Raw genomic sequence first — 25,001 nt, 5'->3', positions numbered from 1 at the left:
TCTACTACGACCAATGGAAGCTCTGAAAGGGGTTGCTGTGGGCGCTTAGAGTCACGTGGAGCAGGCTGCAGATGCGGAGCTCTAATTGGACAGCCGAATGAGCCAGGGAGATTCTTGGAATCCTGCTGGCGCTGGAGCCAGTGTAGCAGCACAGTTATAGCCCCGCCCACCCACGGAGGCTCCGCCCCTCCCGCAGAAGCCCAGCGGGCTGGTCTGGCTATCTTGTGTGCCCACAGGATTGAGTTGCACCCTCGGTGGCGTCGGGGTTTCCCGACTCAGCACATTCTCTCTCGCCCCCAGCCGCCCCGATATTAATAGCCTTCCATCGGCCTATCCAGCTGGCCTGGAGTCCCTCCCCATGCTCGAGTGTCTCCCTTTATCACCCCAGAAAACATTAAAAACATCCCTGCACCTTGGTGTTCCTGACTGTGAAATGGGGATAGGGCTCCGTTTCCCACCAGAGCCGCGCAGTAAGAGGGTCAGAAGGAGGCCCAAAGGGCAGCCTTTAGAGCTGTCTGCAGCCACTATTATCGTCATCTCCATTGCACACATGAGGAAACAGACTCAGAGAGGGCCTGTGACTTTCCCAAGGTCACACAGCGCCCACGGACCCCGAATCTCCGTCACGGGATTCACGCCAGCGCCCCCAGATCCTGCAGTCCCCTGGCCCCAGGACTACCTTTGCCGGATCCCGACCCGAGCGCCCCGGCCCCCATCATGCCCCTCCCACCTCCCCCATATTTAGCGCGAATACGATCCGGGGCTGGGCCGGGCGCTACTTAATGCTGCCCCTGTGTTCTGGAGAGCGCCGAGCAGAGCGAAGCCAAAAAACGCCAGAGAGATGATGATGGTTATGAAGCCCGAGGGCCTGGGGGCCGGGGAGGGGCCTTTCGCGGCCAGCAGCGGCGAGTACATGGAACAGGAGGAGGACTGGGACCGCGACCTGCTGTTGGACCCGGCCTGGGAGAAGCAGCAGCGGAAAGTGAGTACTAGCCCATTTCTTGATGGCAAGACTGAGGCCTGAGAAGCCAATCAGTTCGTGATTGTCATCTCAGCAAGACAGGGGCAGAGCCTGCAAAGTGCCACTCCTTAGCCCAGGCTCTGCCCATCAGTCCTCTGGTGTCCCCCAAGGGCTAGAGGAGAGGACTGGGAGCCCTCATGAGGGGTTTAGGCTGACAAGAAGAGTTTCTGGTTTGCCCCCCAGGATTCATTCCCCTGGGCCCACTTCCCCTGGTGAAAATAGGTTGAGCTTAGCCCAGGAATTCCAAGTTTGGGGACTTCCAGAAGAATAATCTGTTTCTTGCCACACCCCACCTTCACCCTCTCTAGTTAAATATTCCCAGTCCCCACCCTGAGGACTTGCAGCCAGACAACTAGCAAAGAGACTTGGGAATGCTGGGGAAGGGACAGCCATCCCAAACCCCTTCTGTCCTCTCCTTTGTACTCTTTCCAGCATGGCATCCATAGTCACTCTATCCCAATTGTCAAATGAGGAACTGAAGCCTAGAAAGGGCAGAAATACAACCCAAATCATATACTGTCAGAAAACAGGACCCTCCGTCCCCTCACCCCACAATCTGAGTGTCTTTGCCCCTTGCTTGCCCCATACCTACTCTTTCCCAAGATACCCCCTCCCTGGCCCAGCGACTCTGAGTCTGCTGAAAAGGCCACAGGGTTGGAGAGGAGGGAGCCCTGTGTCCCCTTACATAGTAATCTGACTCTCTGGCCAGATGGACACTTTTTGCTGAGGCAGCGGCTTGGGGGAGCTAGAGAGGGGCACATGGGCAGCTGCTGCCTGGGCCCAGCCTTGTAGGGTTCTCGGGCCCCCTCTTGCTGAGCTATTTTCACTCCCAGACTTTCTCAAGTGGAGGGGGCCGGACACCTGGGTTCCCAAAAGAGAAATGATCCTGGCTGAAGTGAGAAAACTTTGGGGAGTGGCAGGCCAGAGGTAGGTAGGACACCACGAGGTCACTGGATCCTGCTTAGCATTTGTCAACAGTATATGACTCCAGGACTGGGCAGGGGATAGGGGTGTCCAGTGGAATCTGCAGGATCTGAGAATCCCAGGATTTAGAATCAGAGCACTTCTGCTGGGTTAGGTGACAGGAGATGACCCCAGGGCCTAGGAAGCTCAGCTAACTCGCCTGGGGTACCCCAGATGACAGACCTCCCCTAGGTTCATCTTGCACCTGTCTCCAAGCAGGGCTGTGGTCCTCTGGTCTAGCAATCTCCTGGTGATGTCATCCCTGCCCCTGCCTCCAGGTGCCATCTGCTTTGCAACTCTTGTCCTCACCCCCACCCACCCAGGCCTCTCCCCAATCCAGGTTCATGTGCCCCTTTTAGGACATGTGTCTGTCTGTGACTGCCTTCGTCACTTAACAAAATATCAGAAATACCCTTTCCACCCAACTTACAGCCACCCACCTCATCGATTCATTCAATGGCTGAGGAGCATAGATGTTCTGTAAATTCATCAGCATCTCCAGCACACTGGACATTCTGGTCCTTTCTTTCTCATCCAACATTGTGTATTACAATGAAATGAAATCTCTGCTCAGCGTCAGTCCTGCCTCCTCCCTGCTACCCCTCTGCATCTTGGAACACCTCTTCCCACCTGATTCAACTGCATTAAAAAATATTCATTCGATATTTCTTAATGAGGTCCTACTCTGAGGTCAGGCTCTGTTTTAGGTGCCAGGAATTAACAGGGGACAAGCTCAGGAAGCTTATATGCCAGCAAGAACAAATATTTCTATCGCATCCACCTCATCCTACCCCGTTCTCCTCACTGACTCTCACCCTGGTGCCAGCCGCTACCTCCTTGCTTCTCCCTTCGGGTTTGCCAAGCCTTCTGTCTCTACTCTGAAACCAGAATGAGCTGTTTAAAACAGTTCTACCCACCTCCCTCCTCTGCTTGGAAGCTTCCCTGACTCCCTGTTGCTCTCAGGATCAAGTTCAAACTCCCTGGCTTAGCACCCAAGATCGTGCATGACCTGGCTCCTGCTGCCCCTCCGGCCTGCCTCTAACCACTCATACCCCAACACCCCCAGCTCCATTCCTGCAGCTCCGCACACCTAGCAACTGTTTCTCACTGCCAAGCATTTGCCCGCGTGGCTACCCCTGCCTGGAGTGCCCTTGCCTGCCCTTCCCTGCCTGAATAACTCCGGCTCTTCCCTCCCAGCTCTGACCAAACATTAGCCTCCCCCCTCCATTGGGAGAACTCCTCCCCTAGAATCTCTAACATTAGTCCCTCCCAGCTCCTGTCAGACCAACATGACTCTTTGATGGTCTGTCAGTTCCTTCAGTGCAGGGACCACATCTCATTAAGAACCATGTTTGTCAAATGAAAAAAAAACTGCCCTTCAGCCCTGGCCAATGTGGCCCAGTTGATTGGAGCATCGTCCCATAAACTGAAAGGTCCCCCAGTCAGGGAACATACCTAAGATTCAGGTTGATCCCGGGTTGGGGCATGTATAGGAGACAACCAGTCAATGTTTCTGTCCCTTTCTCTCTCTCTCTCCCTCTCTCTCTTCCCTCTCCCTCTCTTTCTAAAAGCAATGAAAAAAAAATGTCATGGGCTGAGGATAAAAAAAAACCCATTCCCTTCCTTTGCCATGGAAGTGCCACCCAGACCTGCCTTTCGCCCAGCCCTGTCCAGCGTCCCAGCGCATTCTAGGCTCTAGAACTGGAAGAAGCTACAGGAAATCATCTGCCCTTCCTGTGCTTGGGGAGAAAAATGGTGCTCAGCACTCACTTATACACCTCTGGTGACAGCAAACCCACCCATTTCCCTTAGCAATGACAGCCCCTCAAGAACTTAAAGCATCATCTTCCATGTCCAGCTTCTAGGGCACCTGAAAAGCTGGTCTGGGAAGGGAAATTGACTGAGGGAAAAAATTCCAAATAACTTCTAGGGCCACCTTTCAGGAGTATCTGCTTTGTGGTGGGGGGATGCTCTAAATTCTAGAATCCTGCCAGGTTGGGGAAGAGGGACCTGTGGCATCATGGAGTCTGACCCCTTAATTATACAAATGGGAACACTGAGCCTAAGGGAAGGCATAGCGCTGACTTCAGGTCGCAGAGAGTAGCTCAGCTGGGACTGGAGCCCAAAACTGGATTTGACCAAGGACCTTAGAGCTGATGGACCCAGGAGAATCCAGGGCCTGAAAGCTTGGTAGTTTGGTTGAAAGTTGTGGACGCAGCTCCAGGTCATCCCATCCCTGGTAGACTCACAGCCATGCACCTGCCTCGTGTCCCAGATGGAGACTGAGGCTGAAGCTAACTCTGGGGAGCAGGGGAGGGCAATCACCTCCAGACACGAGGTCAGGCTGGGTGTGAGTGGCCTGCTGGTGCTCCATGACCTGCAAAGCTCTTACATACTCATAGTCTACCTGAGGCCAATTCACGATAGCCCTGAGAGGTCAGTGGGGCTGATATAGAAATACACAGGTGCACAGTCCCACAGGCAAAACCCTCAGAGCCAGATATACTTCGATCCAGAATTTTTCAGATTTCAGACAGGTGGTATCACCCTGCATTGGCCCCTACACCTCAGAGGGCCCCACACTATGGAGTGTCTGCTTTATGATTTTCTAAATCCCCCTCCAGTACTTGAGACTGGTCATAGCTGGAGAGCTGCTGGTGAGGTACCCCAAGTCCAAACTGAGACCTGCATGAGCCCTGGACCCTATTTTCTCCTCTTGCAGGAGAACTGAAGCTCAGAGAGGGGAAGAGGCTGGCCCAGACACACAGCAAGTCAGTGGCTGAGCCTGGACCCGAATCCAGGGTCTTGGGCTCAGGGACCTACCCTGACCAAGGGCCTGAGCTCCACCCTCAGCTGCAGGGTCTGAGCACTGTTCTCTGCCCGCAGACCTTCACTGCTTGGTGCAACTCACACCTGCGCAAGGCCGGCACCCAGATCGAGAACATCGAGGAGGATTTCCGCAATGGCCTGAAGCTCATGTTGCTCCTGGAGGTCATTTCAGGTGAGGGGTGCAAATCTGTGTGCAGGGACCCCAGGACCTAGGGGAATCCAGTGAGCTGGGGGAATGCGCCTGCGAGGCCTGCAGCGGGGGAGGGGGGGAGCTTCGTGGTAGATAGGGAGTCTGAGGACAGTGTCTCCATCTTCCTCTCGTGACTTTTGACCCTTAACTTCCCCCTTTATACACAGGAGAGAGGCTGCCCAGGCCAGACAAAGGCAAGATGCGCTTCCACAAAATAGCCAATGTCAACAAGGCTCTGGACTTCATTGCCAGCAAGGGGGTTAAGCTGGTGTCCATCGGGGCTGAAGGTGAGGAGGTGGCAGCAGGGGCCTAGGCTGGGGTTGGCCGGTGTTCCTGGCGTCAAAAAGTCACCTCCATGAGCTTCGGTTTCCTATCTCAACAATGGAAGTGACCATCCATGCCTCAGGAGGGGGACTGTAAGGAACAAATGTAGCCAAAATGCCGGCACGGGATCTGGCACTGAGCCAGTGTCAGAATCACTTGTAAGTAGCCCTGAGCCGTGTGGCTCAGTTAGTTGGGCATCATCCTGCAAAGTGAAAGGCTGCTAGTTCGATTCCCGGTCAGGACACATGCCTGCGTTGCGAGTTCCGTCCCTGGTCCGGGCATGTACAAGAGGCAACCGATCCATGTTTCTCTCGCTCATCAATGTTTCTTTCCGTCTCTTTCTCTGTCCCTTCCCCTCTCTCTAAAAAATAAGTTAATAAAATATTTTTTTAAATCACTGTAATATAAAACAGCTGAGTACCTACTATCTGCCAGCCCTGGCATGAGGCACCAGGGCCAGAGGGCAGAGCAGGAGGAGGTAGCTGAGGCTGGTAGCACAGGCCTTAAATGCCCGGTGGGATCTTCCCCGCCCCCCACCCTGTAGAGATCGTGGATGGGAACCTGAAGATGACCCTGGGCATGATCTGGACCATCATCCTGCGCTTCGCCATTCAGGACATCTCTGTGGAGGGTGAGCAGGGGGTGAGGGGAAGCAAGGAAGGTGAGAGGGCTGGCCCGTCCCCGTCCCCCGCCAACACGCCCCCCTCCTCACCCAGAAACCTCGGCCAAGGAGGGCTTGCTTCTGTGGTGCCAGCGGAAGACGGCGCCGTACCGCAACGTCAACGTGCAGAACTTCCACACCAGGTCTGTCAGCTGGTCAGCACGAGCGCCTGGGCCTCTGCCAGGGCCTGGTGCACAGAGCTGGCCCCTGTCACAGGCCACAGGGGAGAGGTCACAGCCAGGTTCCTGGAACAGTGTCTGAATATAGGAGGACTTGGTCAATGCAGAATTGACTCCAGGAGGGTGAGGGAGACGTCCTGGAGGAGTGGGCACTGGCGACATCCCTGGGAGGGCATTCCAGCCAGTGAACTCAGGGGCAAAGACCTGGAGGCCAAAAACACCTAGAAATAGGTGGGGCCTAAGCCTAGCACATGCGAGGGAACCCTGATGAACTTGGAGGAGATAGTGCAAGTCTGTAATAAAGGGCCCCAAATGCCAAACTAAGGAATTTGGACTTGACTCCATTTTACAGATGAGGCTGCCCTGATGGGGTGCTTCTGGGGCGAGCATAGGACAGGGCTTCCACTTGAACCTGGGCCTGACCCGCCCCTTCTTTCTGTCCAGCTGGAAGGATGGCCTGGCCCTCTGTGCTCTCATCCACCGACACCGCCCCGACCTCATTGACTATGCCAAACTGCGCAAGGTAGACCTCTGACACCCCAGCCACACTTCCCAAAACCTCTGCTCTCAGCAGACCTTTCACCTCTGCCCACTCATGCCCATCTAGGATGACCCCATTGGCAACCTGAACACTGCTTTTGAGGTGGCGGAGAAATACCTGGACATCCCTAAGATGTTGGATGCAGAAGGTGAGAGTAAGCCTAGCTCAGGGGAGGACTCTACCATCTCACAGTCTGACCACCACACCTTTGCGCCTGCTGTTCTCTCCTCCAAGAAGACCCTGCCCTTCCCCTGGCCCCTGGTCAGAGCCCTTTGGGGCACTGGCTGCCTTCTCCAGGAGCCCTCTAGCCCGTCTCTGTGCCCCCTCCACACAGCGGGACCAGTCTCCCTACCGCTCCCGCTATGTCCAGCTCCACCCTCTGCCTCGTGTCCCAGTTACCTGGGTCACTTGGGAGCGTGTCGGTCCTTCAAGACTGGGAGCTTCTCTGGGGAGGCCCTGCCTCTCATTCCTGTGCCCAAGCAAGACTAGTCAACTGAAACAGCAAACACTTTCTGAGCACGTGCTATGCCTGCTACCCTGGATGCGTGGGCATTGATGCATGAGAACTTAGGGGAAAGACAGATAGATAGACAGACAGACAGGAGGGGTTATGGGATGGCTAGAGATACCAGGCAGTGTGGACTGGTGCCTCCTGAGAGCCGCAGGGTTTGCTCATCTGCCCACTCCCTCATGGTTTCCTCACTCTACAGAGGGGGAGGCTGGTGGGCCCTGGGGTGACCAGAGAGGGCTTCAGGGAAAAGGAAGATGGTTTGGGGTAGCGGGCAGTTGGCGGCAGTGACCAGATATTGTGGGCCCGTCTCATTGTAAGAGAGGTCTCTACCTGGGTGGGGACATGAGTCCATTTCCCGCCCCTGGCTTTGGCCAATAGACACCTCACTGCCCTCCCCCAGACATCGTGAACACCCCAAAGCCCGACGAGAAGGCCATCATGACCTATGTTTCCTGCTTCTACCACGCCTTCGCCGGTGCCGAGCAGGTGAGGGGCGCGGGCCCAGGGCCCAGCCTTGGGAGCATCCCCACATCCGGAGGTGCCAGGCCCGTGGGTGGGCGCGCCCCCGTCCCAGTCCGCACGTGGATCTTGGGGAGCTCGGGACCAGAGGCCTCGGGCCTGTGAGCACCCTCCCCACCCTGAGAGATGTGCACCCTTCACCCTGGCCCGTGCGGCTCAGTGTGTGGGAGCGTGGTCCCCTACACCAAGAGGTCACGAGTTTGATTCTTGGTAAGGGCGAATGCCTGGGTTTCAGGTTTGGTCTGCAGTCAGGGCATGTGCAACAGGTAACTAATCATTGTTTCCCTCTCTTTCCCTCCCTTCTCCTCTCTCTAAAACCAATGGGCATGTCCTTAGGTGAGGACTTAAAAAAATAAAAAAAGAAAAGATTTGCTTCCCTTACCCCTTTTCCTATTTGCTGGGGTCTAGGGTTCAGGGTTCATCGGCTTTACAGAGGAAGGCTGGGTCAGCGGGGGTGTCTATCGCATCTTGTTCTATGGCAGCCACTTTGCCCCCCACCCCCAACAGGCAGAGACCGCCGCCAACAGGATCTGCAAGGTGCTGGCTGTGAACCAGGAGAATGAGAGGCTGATGCAGGAGTATGAGAAGCTGGCCAGTGAGGTGAGCCCGAGAGGGCCTTCCCTCCCCCACCTGGGCACTCCCAGCCTGGCCAACCCAGGTCTGTGCCAGCGGTCTCCCCCTCTTCAGAGCAGCCTTGGCCTCCCCCGGCCTCCTCATGACGTCTTCACCCACCTTCTGCCCCTTGTGCCTTTCCAAGCTCTTGGTCATTCACTCATCTTTCATTCATTTCTTCATTCATTTATCCATTCATTCATATTCATGCAGTCTCATGGTCTTTGCTCCGTGCCAACCTATACCAGTCCATTCACTTAGAAATTAACCATCCCGCTTCCTTCCTGACTAGTGGGGACTCCCCATTCAGCCCGTCAGAACCCTAGCTCTGCTTGAGGCTGGGCCTTTTGGCCGTAGCCTGGGGGTTGGTGTAGAGGGATGGGTGAAGGGAGCACCCTCAGAGCTCTCAGCTCTGCCCTGGCCTGGGACCCCACAGCTGCTGGAATGGATCCGCCGCACTGTCCCGTGGCTGGAGAACCGTGTGAGCGAGCACAGCATGAGTGCCATGCAGCGCAAGCTGGAGGACTTTCGGGACTACCGGCGCCTGCACAAGCCCCCTCGAGTGCAGGAGAAATGCCAGCTGGAGATCAACTTCAACACGCTGCAGACCAAGCTGAGGCTGAGCCACCGTCCTGCCTTCATGCCCTCCGAGGGCAAGCTGGTCTCGGTGAGCCGGGCCAGAGATGGGGTGACTCCGGATCTGCCTGCATCCTCTGGGTGGCCTTGGGCTCCATGTCCCCTTCTGTACAATGGGTGAGCTGTGATGGAGGGCACCTCTGCCTGCCCCACAGGACATCGCCAACGCATGGCAGGGGCTGGAGCAAGTGGAGAAGGGCTATGAGGACTGGCTGCTCTCGGAGATCCGGCGCCTGCAGCGACTCCAGCACCTGGCGGAGAAGTTCCAGCAGAAGGCCTCCCTGCACGAAGCCTGGACCCGGGGTAGGTACACCTCATGGGGCTTGATTCTACCCTGGGGTGGAGACTGGTAGAGAGCAGAACTCCTGGCAAAATGAGCAGGTCAGGTGTTCTGCCAGGAAGTTGGAGACCTGTTTCCTGTCCCCCACCCCGACTTTGCTGTGCAACAAGTCACCGCCCCTTTGTGACTTGGCTCCAAAGGGGCTGCTCTTTGGCTGCTCACCTGCTTCTGGTTCTGACCTTCTGTAGGTCTGCTCTAACATGTTTGTCATTTAGCATTTAATTTTATATGTAAGGTGTCCAAAGGACAGTCCCCAACCCTAACCTCACATTATACTCAAAGTATATTGATGCCAAAAGACTTCATGAGTCAAATATATTACTTTGTATGAACACATTCATTCTGTATTCTGTCAGGGATTTTAGTCCTACAAGTGAAGGACTCCTGCCTAAAAATAATGAACAAACACTAACAATGGATTATGGCCATAATAAATGATGGTTTGATATAATAAGAGTTCCTTAAATATAAGGCCACTTGTGTGACCCTGAGATCTCCAAAGCTCTAAACCTCAGTTACCTTTTCTGCAAAATGCAGAGGCACTCAATAAATGGTTGCTACTGCAATTGTATTTTTTTATTTGTGTAATTATGATAATTGTCATTCTCAAAGCACTTTTAGGTTCATTATTCATTCTACCAAGTGCCAGGCACCTTGCCAGGTGCTGAGGAAACTGGTGAGCAGAAGAAGCTGTGTCAGGGGCTCGTCGGGCTCAGAATCGGGGGGAGGTAGTTCTGGATCAGTTAATACCAAAACAGTGCCAAGGGCCACCCTGCACCGTGCTGGGTCAGTGGACGCGGACGACCTTTGTGGGCCATGTCCTGGAACAAGAGTTTCATTTAACTTTATTAGGCCAGCACCTCAAAGCAACCTGGTAGGGTAGGTGGGCTAAGCAGGTGTGACCTGCATTTCACAGATGAAGGATCTCCAAGGTCACAAGCCCTGCTCGAGCTCCCTGCTTCTTTGTTCGAGCAGGGAAGGAGGAGATGCTGAACCAGCGCGACTATGAGTCGGCGTCGCTGCAGGAGTTGCGGGCGTTATTGCGGCGCCACGAGGCCTTTGAGAGCGACTTGGCCGCACACCAGGACCGCGTGGAGCACATTGCCGCGCTGGCCCAGGAGCTCAAGTAGGTGTGGCCGAGGGCCGGACCCGCCCCGAGACAACGCCCCCTTCCTGGCCCCGCCCCTTGGCTCCAAGCCCCGCCCTCACCCTCATTGCTGTCAAGGCATTTGACAATCCAGTCTTAGTACCTCCTCCTTCCCCCTTAACCACTTGCTCTGCCTCTCCTTCCTATCCCTGGCCTCATCTCGGGACCCTGCTCTGCTGCCCACACTCCTGCCCACAGGGGCAGTTGCTGGCCCCACCCCCGTGGCTTGCCTACTCCCTTCAGCTCCGGGACCTGGTCTGCTACCACCTGACCCCTCCTGCAGTAAACTAGCTCCTCCCCGCATAACCCCACCCTGAAACTCCGGGCTAGGCTCCTCCATGAAAGTTTGATCTTGAGGGACTTGATCTGAGACCAGTGGGCACCCTTATTCCCCCAAGACCACGCTGGAAACTCCCCATTCAGGAAAGCCTGGCTTGACCCTCACCTGCCAAGGCTGCCGTACATCTTCACCACCGCCTGGGGTGTGGGTCCAGAGAGAATGTGGGCTGCGGTCTGGCCCCTCTGCCACCCTCTCTTCTCACTCCTAGTGAGCTGGACTACCATGAGGCCTCCTCAGTGAACAGCCGCTGCCAGGCCATCTGTGACCAGTGGGACAACCTGGGCACCCTCACCCAGAAGAGGCGAGATGCCCTGGAGGTGAGGGTGGGGCCAGGGAGCAGGGGTCTGGCCACTGGAGATGGGCCTGTTGGGCAGACTGCTGACCTGCCTGCCATCCCTGCGGCCCTCAGAGGATGGAGAAGCTCCTGGAGACCATCGACCAGCTGCAGCTGGAGTTTGCACGGCGGGCAGCACCCTTCAACAACTGGCTGGACGGCGCTGTGGAGGACCTGCAGGATGTGTGGCTGGTGCACTCGATGGAGGAGACCCAGGTGGGTGCACGGGACGACAGGAAGCTGGCCTGAGATCCTGACAGCCACTGCTTTAGGCCCTTGGGGAATGGGGACAGAGGGAAACCCCAGTTCCCTAGCACTAGGCTAACAGACAGGAGGCCTGGACCCTTGAGCCAACCCTGACCCGGACCCGCTCGATGGCCTGGAGAATGCTGCTGCCCTTTCTGTCGCCTGCAGGAAGTGGGGGGTGCTGGCTGATCCTTCCTGCCTGTTTCCCGCAGAGTCTGCTGACAGCACATGAGCAGTTCAAGGCAACGTTGCCCGAGGCTGACCGAGAGCGGGGAGCCATCCTGGGCATCCAGGGTGAGATCCAGAAGATCTGCCAAACATATGGGCTGCGGCCCAGCACCACCAACCCCTACATCGCCCTCAGCGTGCAGGACATCAACGCCAAGTGGGACACGGTCAGTGCTGCCTGCGGCCACTCCCTGCCTTCTACCCACTCCTGAGCACTCTAACCATCCTGAAACCTCAGGTACCTCAAGATAAGGGTCTGGGGTCTGCCACAAATTCCCCGTGGCATTAGCCAAGTCACCTTGCCCGCCAGCCTCATCTGTAAAGGGGCCATAGCAGCAGCATTGTCCTGTCAGGCCTGATGTGAAGTAGAATGAAACCTGGTGTGTGGGCATCCTTCACAAAACCACCCGTTATGAATGAAGTTGTTGAGTAGTCTGCCCAAGAGCCTGCCCACAGGGCCCTGACAATCCTGGCTCAGAGCAGCAGGAGCTATTCGAGGGACTAGGTTCCCCTGCCACAACCACCGTCCTTCCCAGGTCCGAAAGCTGGTGCCCAGCCGTGACCAGATGCTGCAGGAGGAGCTGGCAAGACAGCAGGTGAACGAGAGGCTCCGGCGACAGTTTGCAGCCCAGGCCAATGCCATTGGGCCCTGGATTCAGGGGAAGATGGAGGTAAGGCTTGGATGGTGGGGCAGGGCTGGGCCACCGAGAGCTGGGAGTCCTCATCCTGCCTGGGTCTCCCTGCAGGAGGTGGGGCGCCTGGCAGCTGGGATGACCGGCTCTCTGGAGGAGCAGATGGCTGGACTGCGGCAGCAGGAGCAGAACATCATCAACTACAAGAATAACATTGACCGCCTGGAGGGTGACCACCAGCTGCTGCAGGAGAGCCTAGTATTCGACAATAAGCACACCGCCTATAGCATGGAGGTGGGCTCAGACCCGCTAAGAGGGGAGGCAGCACGGGCTGGGGAAGCCTGGGGCAGCCACAGCTGGACACAGCACATCAGCTTGGCCAAGTCCCTCAATATACCTGTGGGGGTACTGAAACCCCGTAAGTGAAAACTGACCTGTCCAGTGTTATACAGCAGTCTGAAGACAGATCAGGGTAGCATGGCTGGTTGATCAGTACTTGATACGTAATAAATCATCAAACTTTAAAGCAGGAAGGGCTACTGGAGGTGACTCCGAGGAACCTCCAGATGGGCGCAGAGGCCCGGAGAGGAGAGGACTTGCCCAGTGTCTCACAGTGGATGGGGGTGGAGCTAGAGCTCAGGCCAGGCACTGACTGCCCACTGACTTGGCCTGTCTCCCGCTCCCCTAGCACATCCGTGTGGGCTGGGAGCAGCTGCTCACCTCCATTGCCCGCACCATCAATGAGGTGGAGAACCAGGTATTGACCCGAGATGCCAAGGGCCTGAGCCAGGAGCAGCTCAACGAGTTCCGGGCATCCTTCAACCACTTTGACCGGGTTAGCAGGAGCCCAGGCTTGTGGGGTGGTAGACTTGGGGGCTGGCGGGGTTTGAGGACCAAACCTAACACCTACTCACCCACTACAGAAGCGGAATGGGATGATGGAGCCCGATGACTTCCGGGCTTGCCTCATCTCCATGGGCTACGACCTGGTGAGTGCCCCCCACCTCTGCCCCAGAGGTCCCATCAGCGTCCTGTCCTACCTAAGGACACTCACATATACCCTACTGTGTGTTCCCACCTTAACATTCCATGATCTCCTCATCACACCCACTGGGGCGGGGCAGGATTATCCCATTTCAAACAGAGGCTACTGAAGGCTCAGAGAGGTAGACTAACTTATTCAAAGACACACAGCTGGAAATTTGGACCTAGTTCTGTGTGACTCCAAAGCCTGGGCTTGGAATGTTTTTACTCAGAGAAACAGCACTACAGAGAGCTCCAGAAGAAAGGGCAGGACCAGTGGCAACAAGGGACATTGCCACAGGCAGGACACAGGCTGCGGTCTATGGAGAAAGGGAGCATCCTGTCACTGGGGTTGTCAAGCCAGGGCTGGACAATCCCCAGGAGGCTCTGGCACCCATGGGCGTGATGCCCGGCGTCTAACCCCTGCAGGGGGAAGTGGAGTTTGCTCGCATCATGACCATGGTGGACCCCAATGCAGCTGGGGTCGTGACCTTCCAGGCCTTCATTGACTTCATGACCCGGGAGACTGCTGAGACGGACACAGCTGAGCAAGTTGTGGCCTCCTTTAAAATCCTGGCGGGAGACAAGGTGAGTCCCTGGCATGGCGGGGGCCGGCGGGCTGGGGCAGGGAGTAGGACCTGTGGGCCCTCAACACCTCTTCTCTCCCAGAACTACATCACCCCTGAGCAGCTGCGGCGCGAGCTCCCGGCTGAGCAGGCTGAGTACTGCATCCGCCGAATGACGCCCTACAAGGGGTCTGGGGCTCCAGCTGGAGCCCTGGACTACGTTGCCTTCTCCAGTGCCCTCTATGGGGAGAGCGACCTCTGACCTCGACCTCTGAGGTTCTCCATGCAAGTCAGAGAGAGGGTGCTCCCTCTGATTCCATCCATCCCCCAGAGCACAGACCCCCGATTACAACCAGCCAACTGTGTCTGAATAAAGATCCATCGTGGGTCTTTCTCCGTCTCCTTTGGGTTCCTGAAACAGAAGCTGGGCCCTCAGGTTCTTGGGCAGGACCAGCTTCCTGCACTTAACCTTCGGAAGTTCCCACCACCCCTACTTGCCCTCGGGGACTGAGCATCCACACCACACTGGAACTGAGGAACCTCTTTATTGCTGTTAGAAGAGGGTGGTTACAACAGTTTGTCTAGACATGAAAGGGAACACCGTCCCTAAATCCAGGGGCTCCAGAATTTACAGCATCGGACAGAAGAAAGCCCGGGCAGGGAGCCAGAGCCTGCTGAGGACAAGCTGGATTTAAGACCAGAGGCCTGTCCTCATCCCCATCCCTCACTCACTTTGCTCATCCTTGCTTAGCCCATCCTTCCCCGAGCCCAGGGTTCCTGCCTCAGCTTCAGCTACCAAAACATCATCCTTCACCCAAGATCCTCCTGGCTCCCACCGCTCAACAAACGTGCAGCCGGGGAACCTCAGAGTGGGAGTGCAGGGCAGGGGCTGTACCCCTAGCCCAGTGTCCTTTCCCCACCCTGAGGTACCTGGCGCCCATCCCTCACCCAGCTGTGTCTCCTGTAGAGTGGCCTGGACGTGCGGACCAGGCTGGGGAGGGGCTGCTCCGGTCAGCACCAGGTCCTGAGCTGGTGCTCCTTAGTCTACCACCGCCGAGCTGGCCATGACGTTCACACCACAGGCCCTGGACCCACGGTGCAAGTAGTAGTAACCCTGGGTGAGAGGGGCAGGAGTTGGGAGGGCACTGGGGCAGGGTAGGGGGCTGGAGGGCCATGGGCCAACTGGCGAGACTCACCTCCTCACCCCAGTCAGTGCCCCAGCTGTTCTTGATGGCCCAGAAGGGGACATCGGAGCCTGGGAAGCAGAGGGAGTGCAGGGAGTCAGGGCCGCAAGGACTCTGCACTCTCAAATATCTGCTGTGGGCCTACTGTGTGACAGGTACTAGGAAGACAGCAGAAGAAAAGGACAGGCCCACCTACCACCCTTCTGTACACCCAGTGGGGCTCTGCGGTTTGAGAAGGGCACCCATCCACACCCCTCTAGCAGGTCAGCCATCCCTACGGTTTGGCCTCCCACCGCCTCAGCTTTCTCATCCACAGAGAGGATGGACAATCCCACCTGGCCCAGAGCGGGCGCCAGGGTTAAGGACCAGGCTCCTGGGCTTTCCCCAGATTCCCCCCCTAGAGGTCCTGCGATGCTGTGGTTCGACCTCTGCCTGTGACCTGGGGCGGATGGGCAGAGAGGGGGTCAGCCAGACTCACGGTTGCCGTAGCCCACGAGCAGCACAGCATGGTCAATGAACCAAGGGCTGCAGAGGAGCCTCAGTGGGCGGGAGATCCCCCTGCGGTAGAACTGGGGAGGGAGAGTAAGCAGTAGTGGGGCCAACTCCGAGGAGAGGTGGGGGTACAGTCAGCAAGAAACGGAGCAGGGACAGTGGGGCTGGGCCTTACCTGCATGCCAAAGGCATTGATGGCGATGGAGATGGGGCCCTTCTTGGCCAGCCAGGCCGCCAGCTCTGAGACAGGAGAGGGGCAGCGTCAGGGGCGCCCAGGCCCGTCCCACGTGGCCTGTCCTCATCCCCATCCCTCACTCACTTTGCTCATCCTTGCTTAGCTCCACTGAGTCGTTGATGTAAACCTTGACCTTCTCTGCAGTGAAGCTGCAGGTCTGCAAGTGGCCATGGTAGCTGTAATCATCCTCTGTCTCTAGCCCTCCTAAGGAACGGTGGGGGGTAGTTGGGGGAGTAGAGAAAAGGTGGACCCTGTTTACCATACACTTGGCTTCTCCTAGCCAGAGGCTGTGCTAAGCCCCTTATCCAGGAGGCTTTACGTTCCTCACCCACCCCAGGCTACAGATGCTCCCCTGTGAGGAAGAGGCTCATTCCAGAGATGATATGAGGCTCGGGGGTCGAGGGAGTCACGAGTAAGAAATGTGTCAGAGATGGAACTCAGCTCCCAACTTCTCACTCCTCACCTGCCCCTGCTTTCCTAGGACTCTTGATCTTGGCTTGCTTGTCCTGCTCTGACCGGACCCAGCCCTGATTCTGCCCCGGTGTGCGTGGCTCCCAATATGGCCCGGCCCTGCCGGGCTCCCAGACCAGTCTCTACACAGCCACCTCTGTGCCGTATCCCCTCCTCCTCCTCTACCACTGCAGCCCGCTGCTTCACGGAACAGCCCATTTAAGTCAATACCTCCCCTCAAGGGTGAGGTGTGTCACTCCCTGCTTTAGCAGCTCCTAGAAATACAGAACTCCAAGGGGCAAAAATACCAAGACCCTGTTCTATGCCAGGAAGTCGACACAGTTCCTCACTTGATACTCAAGGCAATCCTACCAGGTGGGTGAGTTTCATGTCCCAGATGTGGCAACGGAGCCTCTGAAAGAGCTGATTTGCCCAAGGCCTTCCACCAGAAGGGCCAGCATGAAGCCTTAAGCCCAGTTCACATGGCTCCTATGCTCGTGTCTCTCCCCCTCACAAAGTGAGTCACTTCCTCTTGTAGAGGAAGAAGTGGCTCCTACTGCCCCTGCTGACCCCACAAATGCATACCCAGAGTCCTTATGGCTGCATAGGCATTGGAGGGCAAGCCGCCCATGCAGGCCTTGTCCAGTGTGTCACAGTCCACAAGCTCTAGGAGACAGAAGGCCGGTTCCAAGGAGCCCACAGGAGGGACTGGGCTGGAGACGGGGATAAAGCAGGATGCTCACCCTGCTCAGAGAGGGAGAGCAGGTCCCCCTGCTTCAGGAACCACTGGCCCTCCACATTGCCTGTGACTGAGAAGGCCCAGCAGGAGCCACACATGCCCTGGAAGAGACAGGCAGAGTCAGGGCTGGGTCCCTTCCCAACCCTGGGCAATCCCCACATCCCACCCTCACTTTTGAGGGGTCCAACCTGGTTCTTGACTTTGGTGACAGCCCCCTTATTCCTCCAGTCCCACTCGGGTGGGGCTGGGTCATCAATGGGCTTGGCGAGGCGCATCGTCTTGCCAGGCCCCTCTTTCAAGAGGGGATTCAGGTAGAAGGTGCGGAACTCCTCCTCTGTGGGCAGAGGATAAGTCGTGGGGGTAGTTTTCTAAGCCAGCCCTGATTAGGACCTTGGGAATAGGCCCTGTCTCCTCCAGGCTCTATGAGAGCTCCTGCCACCACCCCTACCTGTGAGGTCACTGAACTTGGTGACTCCATACTGAGCTGTGCCTCGGTCCAGGGCCTGGATCTCCTGAGCTCGTACCATGTTATTCATAAAGATGGACATGCGCCACTGGGCTTCTGAGGACCAAGGAGCAGTAGAGGACGGGCTCAGGCCCCAGGCAGATCATAGAAGGTGGGGTGCTTGGGGCTAACAGGCAGAAGTTTCCCTGGGGAGCAGGGTAAGCTCAAGCAGGTAAGCAGGTAGGGATGGGGAGGCCAGACCAAGAGGAAGGTGCGATGAACTTTTGGGACCAAACTGGGCTGATGATTTCCCAGGTGTGAAGGAAAAGCCTGAATGGGCACCGAAGAGCATCCCCAGCTAGGCAGTCATGGGAGAAGGCCACCATGCCAGGGGGCCTCCAACAGACCGAACCTGGCCTTTGCCCCATGCCACTCTACCCAGAGTGATGGAGAACCATGGCTTCTGACCGGGGAAATCAGTTGGGAGAAGGGGCCAGGTCCCTACAGTAGCTGCCAAGTCCTGGGAGGCTGAGCAAGAGCTTGGGGACTGAGGGGTCCTTGAAAGGGTGCACTACCTCTTCTGTCCTTCCCCTCCCAACACAAAGGGGCCAAGCTGGGGCAAGGCCTGATCTGGTTGGGACAGTTACAGCCCAGACTCACCCTCTTCTGAGTCATATGTCCGGTTATATGTGGTGATAAAGTGCTTGAAGAGCGAAACCATTTCCATAGAAAAGTTCTGGAAAGACAAAGAGATCTTTACAATGACTTCTTCTCAGACTGACCAGGAAGACCCAGGCCAGGGTGAGGGGAAAAAAGGGAAATAAGGCAGCAGCCAGCTCTCCAGTGAAGGGCACCTCACCTGGGGCAGGGGGTCCTTGTTCAACAGTGGAAAGAATGAACTGGAAATCTCGTTTTTGTCATCTGGATAGGGTTGGAACGAAAAACTCAAGGCTGAACTCTAAATGGAATCTCAGTCGGGCTATCCCAGCATGCTTGGACTATCCCAGCACCTGTAATCTTGGCATCCACAGGACCACAGTCCCCTCTCAGCAGCCTGTGCTTTCCTAGCTCATCCAGGACTTCAAAGGTGCAGAGCTGAAAGGAGAGGAGGAAGCCAGTCTGGGGCCCTTGGCTAGATGGTGCTGGAGGCTCCTTAGATGAGGATCACCCCCAAGGCAATCACCCCCACCTTGGAGAAGCACTGCCAGCACCCGGACACCCTTTTTATAGCATAGTCTCTGGCCCTCACGGACAGGGAAGTGACCCAGGTAGCTGTTGCCTGTGATCCCTTCCTTTTAGCTTGACTCATTTTGCCAACTGCTTCCAGACAGCCTGGGGGTAGGGAATTGAGGAAGCCCCTTCACTCACCAGGGTTTTCTTAGACACAGGGAGCCGGCACACCATGGGATCGCTGCAGGGCGGCTCCTCCACCGTCGCCTTCAGGGAGTACAGCGACCCCCCGCCCGCCTGGTTGTAGGGGCAGGTAGGACGGTGAGGCGGGAATAGCTACTCCCAGCTCAGCCCTTCTTCAATGATCCTACAGCTCCACCGCGCCCCCTCTCCCTTCCCAATCGCCCGGGGTGTCCCAGCCATCCAGTGCCCCCACCCTAAATCTAGGCCAAAGTTCCAATCCCTCGGACTAGGGCCCCAAGCCCCCGCCCCCGCCCCCGCTGCGTCCTCACTCGACGGACACGACCGCTGACGGCCCCCAGCACCGCCCGCGCCCCGGCAACCCGGCCACGGTTGTACGTCTCCAGGGCGAAGCGAGCCGGCCGCAGCAGCTCGGGGGTTACGGGCTCCCAGGCCTGAGCGTCAGGAGATCGGCGGGGCGGTGCGGAGACAGCTCCCGGGAGCAGTCCGAGCAAGGACAGTAGGGGCAACCACAGAGCCATGTCCGAGGGAGAAGCCGGTGGCCTGAACACACAGACTGTTTGGATCAGCCAATGGGGCGGAACAGCTCGTGAGCATAGGAGCCTGGGTCCCTCCCCTGCTGCGGCGTCCGCGTCCGCCAATGGGCCTCCGCCAGGGGCGCCTGCGCGCGCTCTTGTTTACGCCGGGCACGTGGGGCGCGCACGCTGCGCAGGCGGGTGGGTTCCAGCCTGGTTGCTGCCTTCTCGTCTTTCTCAAACTGCGTCTGCTGCGAGCATCGGGCTCGACCCGCCGCTCTGAAATAATTCTGTTAGGTCTTTGGAGCTGGCCTGAGAATAAAAGTAATAAAGAACATTTATTGTATGTTAACATATAATCATCGTAGCAGTCCTGTGAAGTCGCCGTGATCCCAATTTAATAATTAAGGAAATGGAGGCTTAGAGCGGTTAAGTGGTTTACCAGATATCGGATAAGTTGATGGAGCTGGGTTTGAACCCTGGAAGTTGGCCTTAGGGCCTGGGTTCACAGCGTGATTCTTCCTCAATGCCCCTCTTCTCAACAGCAAAATGGCAGGTAATATTATTCATACTGGCAGTTCCTCAGGCTCTTGTGAGGGTCAAATGCAACCTTGCAAGCATTTGGTTCTCCGCGCCTAGGGGGAGGAGGTATTAGAGAGGACAAGGGTCATTCTTTTTTTTTTTGAAAGATTTTATTTATTTATCTTCAGAGGGGAAGGGAAGGAGAGAGGGAGAGAAACATCAATGTATGGTTGCCTTTTGTGCATCTCCTGCTGGGAACTGGCCTGCAGGGAACAGGTCTGCAACCCAGGCATGTGCCCTGACTGGGAATTGAACGGCAATTGTCTGGTTCGCAGGCCCGCGCTCAATCCACTGAGCTACACCAGCTAGGGCTCGAGGACAAGGGTCATTCTTATTAAATGCTATTCTTGCTACATATTGAAAGGTAGCACAGTGATTTACAGACCAGCTAGAAACAGGATGAGCTTGACAGGAACCCAATCCAATTAAGTGTAGCTGACTGAAAAGTCAACCAGTAATTGATTAAATAGCTAAGCCCCTCTTCCTGGCTGACAGAGCTTTGGGTATGAATCCTGTCTTCCTTACTTGCCCCAAGTAAGTAAGTAAAACTGCCTTGAGACAACCACAGCTCCTTGAATAGAGCATCCCAAGTACGAGCCCCTTGAATTCGGTAACAGGCATAAAACATTATATTAGGCTGCCTACTTGAGTTCACGGTCTAGTGGAGAAATATATGAAAACAAGGAATTTTTCTGCATGATGTTTCAAGCTGAGGGAGAGGAAGCAGGGAAGAGAGACTTTATGGAAATTGGGGAAAGCACAGAGGGTTAGTTTGAGCTTGGAGAGTGAGGGAAAACTGATATTAAAATCATCTAGTCCAAACCTGACTTTTTACAGCAGCAGGGATCTAGAGAGTCGAATTGACTTTCCAACTACTCAGAAAAGGGTGCTGGAGCCAGACCAGAGCCAGCTCTGAGCTCCCAGCTGAGGTCTGAGTGAAGAGGGCCTGAGGAATTCCAGCAGATGCTGATCTCTTTTTGATGGTGCCCTCTTGGGTTTAAGGTCTTTGAGGCCCCTCTTGTCTCTCTTACAGGACACAGCCAGATATAGCCTCTGGATTGGTCGAAGATGGGAATCCTCTAGATGACCAGTGGTTTGGATACTACCTATCAGATGGTCTGAACATTCTTTCCTTAGTTCTTCTGGGAGTAATCAGGTTCATCCAGAGGTTTGATGTATATCCAGGGATTTGATGCAGGACTGGAACATGCAAAAGTATAGGTCCTCGGGTTAGTTAAAACAAGAACAGGACTGTTTCCTCTTACCTCAACCTACCTGATTTTAGTAATTTAGCAGCTTGACTGCAGTAACTCCCTTTTATTTCTTGAGTGCACTGTATTCCTCACCTAGTTATCTTTTTCTTTTTCTTTTTTAAGATTGTATTTATTTTTAGAGGGGAAGGGACGGAGAAAGAGAGGGAGAGAAATATCAATGTGTGATTACCTCTCACATGCCCCCTACGGGAGACCTGGCCTGCAACCCAGGCATGTGCCTCGAACTGGAAATCGAACCAGTGACCCTTTGAATCATAAGCCAGTGCTCAGCCCACTGAGCCACATGAGCCAGGGCGCTTGTCTTTTTCCTTTGAAGTTTCTCTTCTCCATCCCGCCTCTAAGTTGTCCAGAATACTGTCATTTAGTTAGTTGAAAAGAGCCAGTGGTGGGGCTGGATTCTGAGGGCAGAGTTTGTGATCTGACCCCTCTTCCCACTGTGGCAAACTGGAGTCTGGACTCCACCGCCATTTTGACTTCTTGCCGTCACAGAATTGCGCTGTCGAAGTTTAGTCCTCCTGCACTTCTGAGTGTCTGAGCCCTGAGAGGAGTTGGGACACTTCTCTGTGCTCTCTTATCCCCCAAGAAGCCACCGGCCTCCAGAGCACAGCTGCTGGGACTGGAAGGTAGAGACAGAGAAGAGTACAGCAACACTGAACAAAAATCACTCCTAATCTACATATGTCCCTTACGTGCAGCTAAAAATTAAAAGGAGGAGAGAGCTCTGGCCTCTGAGCTTCACACCACCTACTTGATATCAACTGTTTGGTCTCAAGCTTAGACCAAACTGTGTATTTTTTCACCCCAGGCACATCTCAGGAACCCCCTCCTCAGCATAGGGCAACACTGTTACCCCGGTGATACTCTTACGTTTTTCCACTGCTCAAAACAGTTTGTGAACTTGTCAATTTTGATGCCTTTTAGAGCTTCTGCTGTTTTTTGTGTCACCTCTTCCACATCGGCAAAATATTTCTCTTCGATGATTTTTTTCATCCAGGGAAACAACAAAAAAAGTCACTTGGGGTGAGATCGGGTAAATAGGGAGGGTGGCACATGTGGGTCACGCTGCTCTGGGTCCAAAACTGCCGAACACTAAGCACGGTGTGGGCAGGTGCACTCGTAAATCACCCATCATGAAATGGGCAAACACTTTGAAAGAGTCTTCAGAAAATTCACTGAAGCTGAACGCAGCCTCTCACAACAACGCCGCCTCTCACAATAACGCCAGCTGCTGCACTGATCCAGATGGGCTCCTAGAACATTCATCTAGCGGGGGAAGCCTGTCCTACAAGAGGCTTACCCTGCAATGATAATTCTGGGTTTTTATGCCCCCTCCTTTGTATAAACTGAACCTGGGTGGGCTGTGATACACAGACTAGATCCCGCTTTGAGAATGGACTTGGTGTCCAGCTACTGTGAGTGCTGCCCTTGGCTGTCAGCCCCTGGGGGGTTGACACAGAGTCATGCCCCCTTACCTAGACAGCTGCACAAAGTGACCAATCTGAAGGGTCATCTCAGCTTCAGAATTTCCTGGTGGGTCAGGAGAGTCATCCACTGAGACCACGGAGACTGCATGGCAGGCAGCTCAAGGCCTCCCTCTGCCGAGTCTTGCTTCCCTCTCTTCCCTGGGGGCTGGCCCTGAGAGCCCTCCTACCTGGCCTCCTGCCTGCCAATCTTGATCTCAGTCCATAGCAATGCCTAATTCAGTGGCATTAGGCAAACTTTGCATTTATTGATTAATAGGTTTTTAAAAATACCAGTAAGTATAGGTTTGGTAAAATTTTAAACAAATCATTCCTATACATGTTTTAGGCCATGGACTGGTACGTGCCAGCTGAAAATAGCCTAGAAAATTACAGGTTTGTGATATTGGAGCAGCTACACAAGACATGTATGTAAAGGTGTGCTGTTCAAAGAGAATTCCTGTCTTTAGCAGAATTTCTTTGGAGTCTGATAAACAAAAACTTGCATCCTGGTGGATTCCCACCTAGGTGCCCCGAGACATCTCAAATTTGGCCTTTTCGGGGCTGAATTCACCATCTTCCCCCATCCCCACCAGACCTTCCACCCTCGCATTTTATGAGGAGTACCACCAGAGGCCCTAGCCAAACACGCAGGAGGTATCCCTGACTCTGCCCTCATTCCCTATGTCCAGTCACCATCAAATGTTGCTAAATCTGCCTCCTAAGCACTGGATGCATGCTCCCAGCCTCTGCCGACTCCACCTATCCCCCCCCCCCCCGGCAGCCTCCTAACCATCACCCACGGTGCAGCCAAATGTCACCTCTCTGACTAAATAAAGCCTGTTAAAACTCCAATGTTTCTCCGACCTAATTCCCAAGCAATCTCCGTGTGGTTTGCTCCGCTCCAGACACACTGGCCTCCTCAGGCCCATCGGGCCCTCACCTGTAACAGGGCTTTTGCACTTATGTGAACTCCAGCCAAGAATATTCTTGCCCCCCAAATCCCACAGCTCTTCCCCCCCTTTCTGGTGTTTTTTCAGATACTGCCTCCCCTGATGCCCATTTGAAATTGCCACTCTCTGAACTGTCTTTTGCCCTTTGTGCTTCCCCCCATACCGTGTGTCACTCACATACCACTTGTTCAACCTGTAGGGCGGTTGGGTCTCCCCCACTGGAACGTCAAGGGTCTTTTAGGGGCTGGGGTTCTGCCCCCAGCGGGGCAACAGAAGGGCTGCAGCCAATCATCCCAGCCCAGATTTAAAGTATTGTCTGAGGCCTCTGGGTCTAGGGCAGGCACAAAACTAAAACGCAGTAACTTAGAGAATCAATTTTTTTAAAAGATTTTATTCATTCACTTTTACAGAGAAGGGCCAGGGAGTGAGAGAGGAAGAGAAACATCAATGTGCAAGAGATACATTGATTATTTGCCTCTTACTTGCCTCCAACAGGGGATCTGGCCTGCAACCCAGGCATGTGCCCTGACTGGGAATCCAACCAGTGACCTTTCAGTTCACAGGCCAGCACTCAATCCACTGAGCCACACCAGCCAGGACAAGAATAAATTTTCATTCAATTGTCCTAGAGTCCCATTTCTCCAATGGGAGGTAACAACGCCGTTGCTTTCTTTGCAAGATTATTGTGAGGAGTAAATGAAGTGATATCCTTAGAGCACCTGAATGTGACGCTTGGCAAACAGTGAGTTCTCGACACAACTGAGTTGGCTTGGGACGGGACCGGGGCGTCTGGCTGCACAGGGGGCTTGACACAGAGCAAGGCCCTCACCACAGTCAGCACCAGGGCAAAGGGGTTGAAGTCCCCAGACCTGGGTTTGAGTCTTTTTAAAAAAATTTTATTTACTTATTTTTCAAGTACAGTTTTCTGTCTATTTCTCCCATCCCAGCCCAATCCGCCCTGTGCTCCCCACCTCCCTCCCATTTCCACCTGGGTTTGAGTCTTGACTCTACCATTTCAGAGGTCAGTTACGTTCCACTAATTCTTAGCTGAATGTACGTAAAAAGCACCTTGTTATCAGCAAAGCACAGATGAGCAGTAGTTATCATTATTATTACATTCACCAACCCCATAAAGAGGGTCAGCAGCGGGGACTGCATAGCCATCCATGGGACTTTGGGAAAGTAGGTCCCGGAATTACTTGACTACGTAACATGCTGTACCCAACTTCCTGCCTTACTCCTCCTGAATGTTTGCCTTTTAAAGGGGCCCATGCTGTTGCACTTTGGTTAGCAAACTGCAAACTGAGGGCCAGATCTAGCCAGCTGCCTATTGTGGAAATAAAGTTTTATTGGAACACAGCTCTATCCATTTACTTACATACTATCTGCAATAGCTTTCACAGCAAAAGCAAAGACGAGCCTTGTGACAGACACTATATCGCTCACAGAGCCCCAAATA

General features: G+C 54.9%; 2 protein-coding genes across 3 annotated transcripts; one reads left to right on the top strand and one right to left on the bottom strand.

The window, feature by feature from the left end:
- The first annotated feature begins 822 nt into the window (after window positions 1–822).
- ACTN3 (actinin alpha 3) lies at window positions 823–14,230 on the top strand. The gene is made up of 21 exons (XM_037135447.2): window positions 823–982; window positions 4,871–4,985; window positions 5,171–5,290; window positions 5,872–5,958; window positions 6,044–6,131; window positions 6,612–6,690; window positions 6,775–6,856; window positions 7,620–7,705; window positions 8,246–8,338; window positions 8,787–9,017; window positions 9,142–9,289; window positions 10,302–10,452; window positions 11,022–11,130; window positions 11,223–11,363; window positions 11,606–11,788; window positions 12,158–12,292; window positions 12,368–12,547; window positions 12,942–13,088; window positions 13,177–13,242; window positions 13,706–13,864; window positions 13,946–14,230. The coding sequence occupies exons 1-21, from the start codon at window positions 842–844 to the stop codon at window positions 14,102–14,104; spliced, it is 2,700 nt and encodes an 899-aa protein (XP_036991342.2). The 5' UTR covers window positions 823–841; the 3' UTR covers window positions 14,105–14,230.
- A 138-nt stretch (window positions 14,231–14,368) lies between these two features.
- On the bottom strand, window positions 14,369–19,369 carry CTSF (cathepsin F). Of its 2 annotated transcripts, XM_037135419.2 has the most exons (14): window positions 19,070–19,368; window positions 18,756–18,854; window positions 18,398–18,482; window positions 18,247–18,308; window positions 18,048–18,123; window positions 17,391–17,504; window positions 17,131–17,276; window positions 16,947–17,043; window positions 16,789–16,869; window positions 15,838–15,957; window positions 15,694–15,758; window positions 15,505–15,595; window positions 15,039–15,097; window positions 14,369–14,956 (listed from the first exon to the last, which is right to left on the bottom strand). In XM_037135419.2, the coding sequence occupies exons 1-14, from the start codon at window positions 19,277–19,279 to the stop codon at window positions 14,882–14,884; spliced, it is 1,380 nt and encodes a 459-aa protein (XP_036991314.2). In that variant the 5' UTR covers window positions 19,280–19,368; the 3' UTR covers window positions 14,369–14,881. The 2 variants fall into 2 exon arrangements, with proteins under 2 accessions (XP_036991314.2, XP_036991315.2); XM_037135420.2 differs by lacking the exon at window positions 16,789–16,869 and having other exon boundaries at window positions 19,070–19,369.
- Between the last annotated feature and the right edge of the window lie 5,632 nt (window positions 19,370–25,001).

Source organism: Artibeus jamaicensis, unplaced genomic scaffold (assembly GCF_021234435.1).
Source record: "Artibeus jamaicensis isolate MK-2021 breed Jamaican fruit bat unplaced genomic scaffold, CSHL_Jam_final scaffold_614, whole genome shotgun sequence".
In the NCBI taxonomy this organism is placed as follows: domain Eukaryota; kingdom Metazoa; phylum Chordata; class Mammalia; order Chiroptera; family Phyllostomidae; genus Artibeus; species Artibeus jamaicensis.
Note: the sequence above shows the minus strand (reverse complement) of the source record. Positions and strands in the feature narration are given on the sequence as shown.